The 9641-nt window shown below is 38.8% G+C and overlaps 2 protein-coding genes across 2 annotated transcripts; one reads left to right on the forward strand and one right to left on the reverse strand.

The window, feature by feature from the left end:
* Positions 1 to 6: 6 nt before the first annotated feature.
* LOC136262864 (cilia- and flagella-associated protein 418-like) lies at positions 7 to 4748 on the reverse strand. Its single transcript, XM_066057290.1, has 6 exons — positions 4534 to 4748; positions 958 to 1027; positions 602 to 672; positions 480 to 545; positions 282 to 430; positions 7 to 227 (listed from the first exon to the last, which is right to left on the reverse strand). The coding sequence occupies exons 1-6, from the start codon at positions 4650 to 4652 to the stop codon at positions 127 to 129; spliced, it is 576 nt and encodes a 191-aa protein (XP_065913362.1). The 5' UTR covers positions 4653 to 4748; the 3' UTR covers positions 7 to 126.
* On the forward strand, positions 4683 to 9641 carry LOC136262821 (sodium/hydrogen exchanger 8-like). Its single transcript, XM_066057233.1, has 17 exons — positions 4683 to 4926; positions 4975 to 5108; positions 5270 to 5350; positions 5410 to 5552; positions 5613 to 5714; positions 5778 to 5812; positions 5860 to 6003; positions 6058 to 6190; positions 6236 to 6341; positions 6394 to 6510; positions 6564 to 6646; positions 6702 to 6813; positions 7004 to 7167; positions 7324 to 7383; positions 9089 to 9174; positions 9231 to 9270; positions 9326 to 9641. Exons 1-17 carry the CDS (start codon positions 4730 to 4732, stop codon positions 9530 to 9532), a joined length of 1944 nt encoding a protein of 647 aa, XP_065913305.1. The 5' UTR covers positions 4683 to 4729; the 3' UTR covers positions 9533 to 9641.

Below are 9641 nucleotides of genomic sequence, written 5' to 3' on the forward strand. Positions count from 1 at the left end.
TATAGCTGACGTAATTATCGATAATTCAATAAATCATCAATAAGTAATGAAATACACTATACTTTAAGAAATATTTCATGCTAGTAATTACATAGAAAAGTGATACAGTGCCGATGAGTACACGACTTAATGTCTACAACACGTCCATTTTACATCAATCAAGTTACTAACATTAGTCAATTCTCTGATGCTCTTCCAGGAACACTGACAAGCATAAGCTCTGCTACCTACATGTTGTGATGTGTGATATCACATACATACCATAATGCCATAACACTCACCTTTCATTTTATTTAGCTTAACTCTTAGCCGAGCAAAATCAGGGGCATTGTTACGAAAGAAAAGGTAGTCACAATCCGAACTCCACTGGTAGTCGTCAAATGACACCACCTTGAAGTCACATTGGGTACACAACAATTGGTCGCAAGCCCTGTACAGCATTACGGGTGACAAATGTAATAAGTGAACTAACATAATACCTTTGTTCTGAGCTTGTGCTTAGACCTCTTGCATGTATACTCCCCCCAAGGAAGCAGGGGAAACACCTTGATATAACGAGATGGAGGGAAATTGAAATATTAATTCACATAGATTCAATTACTTCTTCTGAGGTTGTTGTTGTTTGTTAGACAATGCTGCTGGTTTATGGGCAGAAATAGTTGTTGCATCATCCTGCAAAAAAAAAAGGTAATGAGTAAGTGGCCCCCCACATTCACTTTAAAAAAAAATTATTTGTGTGAAATCAGTTTCTGCACAAACTGGACAAAATCATTTTATTCATGTTCGTATTATTGAGAGTGAAGAATTTGTAAAGTACTTCGGCTTGTGGAAGTTCACTCACGTAGAAACATGGACAATTGACACTTATGGTAAACATGAAATTTAGCAGTAGGAGCACTAGGGGAATCTCATCTCAAGTGTTTCACTATACTAAAGAATAACTTTAGAAGCACTTACCAAGTCATCATCATCAATTATGTCCGCCATTAACTGGTCTAAATCAGAATTTGGTGGAGACATCTGTTCACTGCAATGGGAAAGACCACAAGTAATCACTTAAAAGATTCAAAAACAAGACACTCAATACATTGAACGAATACACCATGTACCAAAAGTACCAAGAATACATTATAATGAAACTGATTTTGGATGTACATATAAGGTAACAACCGGTAATAGTTACAACACAATGAACTCTGATCAACACTAACACATGCTCCCAGTATTGTTGATGATCAGTGGCAGGGGCGGATCCAGACTTATGGAAAGGGGGTCAAAATGAACTGAGGCACCACATTGTCTCTGGTTTGGTAAGGTGAGACCAAAAAACAAAAAAAAAGTCACAGCCAGCTGGCAATAGCTGCCACCTCACCAACTACGCATTTATAGCTGATAAACTACATAAAAATCCTTACATAGCTCACTACACACTGTTCTAATACTGTGACTGCTTTATTAGAGTGATTGCTCTATTAGAGTATCTCGATCTTAGTATACCAAAGTTTTTGGAGGGGGGGTCAAGAGCCCCCTTTGACTCCCCCCGCTGTATCTGCCCCTGATCAGTGGGTCAGAGACCTCAACTTGTACAGTGCGACATCAAACGAGTGAAATATGGTGGTGAGATTCTTTTCAAAATAAAATTATTAGAATTATCCTGTGCAAATTGTAGAAACCTGTCGCTACTTTAAGGTTACGGGATACTGTAAATCCCACATGTACACTATCAATCATTTTTCATGATTAGGGGCTTGATTTTTCTTAATGCATTGTTATCAAATATTTATGCATTCTTAACTTCTCATTAATCGACATGGAATTCAAATGTTGTTATGGAAACATGAGTTGTCCCCATGCCAATTAGTGAAAACTATGAACCAAAAATCAGACCAATGAAGAACCATGAGAACTTACTAACAATTCTAAGGTTTGAAGAACATCACTTGTGAGGGACTGACAAGAGGATTTGTGTATAATGTGTATAGTTGCTGAAATATGACTACAATATGGCCTAAAGCAAGACTCTGTGATCACAAAATTAATTTTTAAATTGATATCACAAGCACTAGAAATATTATTTCTAACAAACGGCTCCGTCAGGACCTAGACAAGAAGCCAAACTAGTAGTCTGTTTATACAAAATGTTAACAACTAGTTTGACAGTCCTGATTTTTGGTTCAGGATAATATCGCCATTAATCAGCAAAACTACGCATGCGCTCACAGGTGCGCCAGTTGCTAAGTGTGTTGTTTCTATGTTATCTTGTACTGTTACGTGTGTTTTCTTGTACCTTGTACCTGTCCAGTCAGCGAGCTATGATTCTCCCAACAATTTAACCCAGTTACCAGCTGATACTCAACACAACAACACCAAACCCGCCTTAATTACGTAATAAAATTTTTGTTTGACAGTCGCTTAGTATCCCGTAACCTTAAGGATATCTCCTTCTGTTCCCAGCTAACTATTATAGCATGCTTAGTACCTTCCTTGTTGGATTTAAATCATGAAAGCTTGTATGAGAATTATATGTCATTACACAGTGCAGTGGAGAGTCCATATCTGAATTCATATATTAGCAAAAAAGTACAAACAGGTATTCAATTATAGAGCTATGTTCAATAGCATGCACCTGTTGACAAAATACTCTAATAGAACAGTCATTATCCATGATAGATATAGTTGTGGGTTATCACGTAAGCACATACTGTTGATCTGCAACTGTGGTCAAATTCTTGATCGGTCGAAACTTTTCCTTGATCCAAGTTGACCCATGAGAGCATATTTTAAATTGTGACTTAATGACAAATACCATTATTTTGTTTACTGTGGTTTTCAAAATTTTCATCCTTGACCGTAGTGTGGTGAGAGAGATACAGCATACTTCTATGATGAGTCAGATGAGGGTTTGTTTGGTATACCACTTGTGCAGCTGGAATGTAATTAACATCTTGTCCCTACAAAAGGTGCTAAATTTCTTTCACTGATACGAGATCTGCTAGATAGGTTTTAAAGTGCAGAATAGTTCACAAGCATTACAAAAGGTATCTTTTCATTGAGTATTGTATTCAAAGCATCAAACTTTAATACACTGTAAGTTACCCATTGCATAATGTTGCATATCATGGATTTAGACGTGAGCGAAAGTGTTTACTTAAATTTATGAGCAACAGAATATAAGCTTCTAAGGTATACTACATGTTAATAGTGCCATGTTTAGCTACTTGCTATGTAATCTGATACACTGTGTGCAGCATATGTGATGTACAAATCTCTAGTTCTCCCTTTTGTACTAGGACAGGGGAGATGAAAACAGAGCAGTCTGGGCACAAGACTACTTCCACATCTGGTTGGAGAGCCCATTACCTCAACATTGAACTTGTTACTATAAATAGCTACTGTATGCATACAAATTTTCGAATTTCAGGATTTGTTTTCGAGGATCACTCTGAGATTACCTATTAGACAACATAGAGCTAACCCTAATAATTGTTAATTTTCGAGGATGAAAATTTCAGACAGTCAAGCAACCGTGAAAATTACATCCTGTACATGTACGGTATACTTATATTTATTTATTAAGGCTTTACAGCATAAGTGCTGAAGGTCTGTAGATATACTAGTCTGGCACCGCCGACCCTATTTAGGTGCTTATACAAGCGCCCCGAAAATAGGGTCTGGTCTGTCTAGAATCAAGGACTTGTGCCACCGTTACCGAAAACTGGTGCGTCCAATCAAATCGCAGTATTGCCAATTAAATGCATTTTGGCCGCACGGCGTGAGTAAATACTGGGGCAAAAGTCACAAAACGAAAGTTGCATGAGTTCTTTTTGGGCCAGGGTGAATAAACCCAGGGACGATTTTCCATTTACCATTCGTGTGTAATAGACACCTTCCCTCGGAAAGTAGAAATATCGTCTCCACAACCTAAACATCACCCGCCCATAGAAATTAACTGATTGAAACCCTTAAAACATCACTGTTGTGATTGAATTCTTCGCTGTTCGATGTTTGTTAATGCAAGCTGCAGTGTAATTACGCACTCCTAAACACAAGTCTTGAATGCTAGACAGACCAGACCCTATTTTCGGGGCGCTTGTATAAGCGCCTAAATAGGGTCGGTGGCGCCAGACTAGGTATATACGTGCTGCCATTTGTTTTCTCAGCACATAGTCAAGGTGATGACACTCTAATAGCCACTGTACTATGTGATCTGTGACTGCAGTCAAAGTTGGATCAAATATTTTGACTGAAAATGTTCATGAAATTTTCCCATTTATATTCATTTCCTCACGCAGTTTTGACCAATCCTGCAACATCTGCTTAACTGTACTCCTTTACTTAAAATTGGCCTTGTTCATTCATTGACCCTGGTCACAGATTGCAGTAGAGTGAGTGCTGGAGTAATACACCCTAGTTCACAACTGAAATGATAGTATCATTCTTATTGGCTACATGTACATGCACGTTATAGGTGCCTACACTAACGTCACTCTAGTCATTTACAAACCGAGAAGATGGGATATCACATACACTCACGTAGCTAGCTCGCTTGAATTGCAATTGGTTTGGCTCTTGGGCTGGAGCTTAGGCTTAGAAAAGGTGGACTCCATTTCGTCCAATAAATCTTCAACATCAGACATTGGGTCATCTTCCATCGAACAATCTTACGTTGTTTGTCAAAATAACAATTTTGTTTATCAAGATCCAGGGGGGCACTATATAGAATGAACGGATGGACTTCAATCACAAATGCGCCGCGTTTTCGAAGTATTGTTCGCGTGTATCTGCTTATGTGAAAGGTGTGCGTCATTCTAAATCTAAAGAGATGAACCAACAGCGAAACAGTCGCGTTCATTGGAAACCGATAGTGTTTCTTGCAATATTCGGGCTGAGTGCAGTTCTGTGCGGTGCTCAAGCAATAAACTACAGGTAACTGGGCGTTAATTACGATACAGCTTGCATCTTCCGTTACCGTAGACAAACTAATGAAACCAGAGGGACTCTTACCCCAACGCCTAGCCCAGAGACCACTCTTCCGCCAGCTACTCCTGCTGGTAGTGATACAGAAACACAGTCAAGTCAAGCGGTGTTCTTTATAATGGGAGTGCTAGGTATGTGTTAATCATGCCTTCACTTTTGTGGACCATTTCACAGAGAAATATTGTAAGAATAGTCCTTTATGTATGAATTATAGTGAAGTCCTAATGTTCACTTTCATGGTTCAAAGTGTGTACACAAAGCAAACATTGTCAGGTGTTCCGTTAATTTACAGGTTTGTGTACAATGATGGTGTATTTTCTCATAAAATTCAAATTTCACTACCTACCTGAGAGCATTGTAGTAGTTCTGATAGGTGCGTTACATGTAGTGTTGTGGGCACGCATGCACACTCAGTTAATTGTGATGTTTTAGGAGTAATTATTGGTCTGATATTTTTCATCATCAAAAAGAGCACGGCACAGGATTTGAAGTATTTAGAACAATTTCAGTCTAACTCGTTTTTTCTCATCCTTCTTCCCCCAATTATATTTGAATCAGGCTACTCTCTACATAAGGTACTAAATGTTATTTGTTGTATGTGCTTTGCATTTATGTATATTTCTTTGCACACGCAGGGTGACTTCTTTCAGAATATTGGTTCCATTCTTGTGTTTGCTGTTATCGGCACAGCTATATCAGCTTTCATAATTGGAGGAGTGATATTTGGTCTAGGAAAGGTATATAATTTGTGTCTGTCCGTAATCGACAGTTAGTGTCACTCAAGATAATGTGTGATACAGATTGAAGTTGTGCCCACATTTGGAGTTATTGAGAGGTGAGGTGCAATGTTGTGTTTTATTGTGTGCGTAATGGCCAGTGTAGTTTTGCTTTTGGTTCACTAATATCTGCTGTTGATCCGGTGGCTACTCTTGCAATCTTTCATGCTTTGGATGTTGACCCTACTCTAAATATGTTAGTATTTGGAGAGAGTGTTCTCAACGATGCTGTATCAATTGTAATGTTCAAGTAAGGACCTTTATAATCTATTATAATGTGTTGTAATGTATGAATGTATTGTAGGACTGTAATTGATCAAGCCCATGTTACAAGTGATGGGACATATGTAATACTTCTGAAATCTCTTGGAAAGTTTTTACTGATGTTCGGCTGTTCAGCACTCATAGGAGCAGCATTAGCAATATGCAGTGCACTAGTGGGTGTAGTGTTTTATTGTACTGCCCTATTACACCTGATATAGTTGACCAAACATATTGCACTACGGCGGCATCCCTCCCTCGAGCTCCCCATGATTCTGATATTTGCATTTCTTCCTTACTTCATTGCAGAGGGCCTTAATCTTTCAGGTGAAATATTGTTAGCTAGTGTATTGTGTGCTTATGGTCGACCCAACCATAGGTATAATGGCTGTGCTATTCAGTGGCATAGTGATGGCCCACTACACACACTACAACCTATCCCCAGTTACACAGGTCACCATTCAACAAACACTTCGTTCTGTTGCATTTATGGCCGGTAAATCAATGCCTTGTAACTTGCCAAGAGATCATGTACACATTTCTTTTCAGAAACTTGTGTGTTTGTCTATCTCGGTTTGGCCATATTTGCTATTAGACACAGGTTTAATGTGAGCTTGGTTATATGGAGCATTGTGAGTTACCCCTCGTGTAGTGGTAATATTATACCATTGTATGTTGTGTGTGTAGCTGTTGTGTCTCATTGGAAGAGCATTTAATATCTTCCCCTTGATGGCACTAGTGAATAAGTTCCGTAGTGTCAAGATCAATCGTAGGATGCAGTTCATTATGTGGTTCAGTGGTGCGTTCATATGTGTATGTGTCTTGCATACTAGTGTCTGTGTGTGGTCCTATATAGTGTGTATGTACATATGTGTATGTATGTATGTATGTATGTATGGATGCATGCATGTTTGTATGTGTATATGTGGTGTAGTATGTGTTTGTATATTCATGATCTAATACTATCTCTTTGTTTTATTTCACTCTAGGACTAAGAGGTGCAATAGCATTTGCTCTGGCACTAAATCTTGAGGAGTATGTCACTGAAGGAATCTTCTCCGAGGAGAATTATCATTATGTAGTCACAACTACACTGGTCATTGTATTATTCACTATAGTCTTCCTTGGTGGTTCAACACTTCCACTACTAAAGGTATGTTAATGCTATGCACTGAAGCCTGATAATGTGGATGCCTGCATAATTCACATACGGGTAAATCCTGCCAATCAGGTTATTCCTAAGGTATCCATATTACACAGGTTCCAGTATGGTAGTGTTGTATTTGAGATGGTGTGGTATTATGTGTAGCTGCTGAAAGCAGAGTCAGACTCCACTGAAGATGTTACCCTTAGCAAGACTGAAGAACTGGTATGTGATGTGTTTGTGTGCGTAATTTGTGGATGTGTGTATGCATGGACACAATGGGTCTCACAAGCATGCACATACGTACACACTACACACACTGTTATTGTTGGACACTGCCCATGTGGGTCACGTGTTCCCCTGAAGGGGAAGCAAAAACATGTATGCACATAGATTGCATGATCTTTTGTGGACTGCAAGGCCCTCAGCACTCTTAATCCAGCATTGACACTGTACTCATTGGACTGCCCTGTGATGTTGATACATGGGTTTTTTCCCTTTGTGGAAGACACTTGTGTGTCTCAAGGCCTGCTGGTCTCTTGAAAGTTCTCTGACAAACAACAACACACACACAAAAGCAGTAGTTTTACCCATAATAGGTCATAGTCACAGTGGCAGCAGATCGTACAGTAGTACTGTATATTGGGGATCTTATGAAGGTCTGGGCTTTTTGGCCAAAATTGTCATCCTAAAGCCAGCCTTGCTTTTCCTTCATGACAGTATTGGTTAGATATAATCAAGCCCTACAGAGTAATCTAACAAATTTCTGTGAAATATTTTTAACTGAATTTTCTGTTAACTGACTGACTAACTGATGCCTTGCGCTTATAGCTTGACATTAATGCCATGGGCATGATACTTCACTGTTGGACATTGGCTCAGCCCAAGAAGTGCCTTTTCACTAACCACAACAGCTACGATGCCCACACCATGAATTTACCTTCATCCTCCTTTGTGTTCTGTTTCTTTTTCCACTGCTGCATAGGTGTTGATTAACAGGTACCATGTTATGGCTTCTACAGTACTGAATCAATACAATAGAATTGTTCATAGTTTCTGCAGCAAGTGTTGTGATTGTAGAGGCACTTCTTTTGTTTGTAATGCTGTAAAACAAGTAGTACAATTTCACAGACAACTCTCTAATGCTGTTCATTTGTAATGCTGTATAACAGGTGGAGAATAACTGAAATGAAACAGAATGGCCACTTAATTTTCAGTAACTGATAGTCGAGGTGTGCATTTAGTTGCTCAGTTGATTGTTATAAAGTGTCTGGGTGGCACCATTCTTTCCTTTGATGTGGTATGTGTTGGTTCACACTAGCCATAAATCATGTTACAGTAAACAATAATGTAGAAATTTTGCATTTGAATATAAATAAGTAAAGGATACCTGCAGTACTTCAGACATGGTTACATCAGGGTGTACATGACTGAAATGTCCATTGACCTCCTTTTTCGTTGCCTTTTACTTCTATGACTCCTACTAAAATGTAAAATTTCTTACAATAATCTTGCCAGCTATCTATGAGTAAAATTAAGTCACCCATTACCATTGCAGGCCTTTACAGATTACAGGAAGTTTTCTTGAACAGTCCCAAAGTAAACTGATCATTTTTAGAGGTGTTGGATAAGTTATTTTGATGAAGAAAAAAAGTTGAAGTTTGCATTGTACAGTGGGAGTAAGTGGTGGTGACTGTTCTATTAGAGTATATTGATCTTAATCATAACTGTTCTGATTTTAAAATACGCTGACTGGTTTCTGGAAATCTGAACCTTTCCTGCAGGTAGGATAAATATCACAGTGTTAATGTAATCAGGAGCTCATATATGCCACAAGGCACAAGGTGTTCCTTTGGTGCACGCACACCTTTACAACAGACACCCAGTGCATTATATATTAGGGTGTATTGTACCACTTCACTCCACATAGGGTACAGCTGTAACAGTGTCACTAGACGACTCATCACAGAAGTGGCCATCAATTAGCGTACATGGCTTCAGCAAACTAGATTATCGGTCAGTAGCCAAATAATAAAAATGAGTTGTAATTTATGTGAGTGTTCCCTCTTCAGTTTCATCAGTCCATTCCTCACAAGAAGATTTACAAGAAGTGTAAGTAAATTATATAAGTAACAGGTTGTGCATACTTCATGCACTGTTTCTTTAGGAGGTGCGAGAAGCTCGTATTGAGATGCAGAAGGTGACAAATGCCTGGTACTCTGGTGTGAGAGAGGTGTCTAGCGATGAAGAAGAACTAATGGAAGGAGACCATGAACAGATACTTGAAGAAGAAATAACTGAAGTTGACTTTCAGCAACCACAAAGCTCCCCTAAGCTTAACAATGATTCAATGGAATTGACAACCAGCTTATAGCAATTGTGTGTCTGGCTAACACAACATTTTGTTGTTGCCAGGTTAATGAATTGAATTTACCGCACATGAGTATGTAATTTGTACATAGAGTATTTTGAGCACCACAGAA

Source organism: Dysidea avara, chromosome 8, assembly GCF_963678975.1.
Source record: "Dysidea avara chromosome 8, odDysAvar1.4, whole genome shotgun sequence".
NCBI classification, from domain to species: domain Eukaryota; kingdom Metazoa; phylum Porifera; class Demospongiae; order Dictyoceratida; family Dysideidae; genus Dysidea; species Dysidea avara.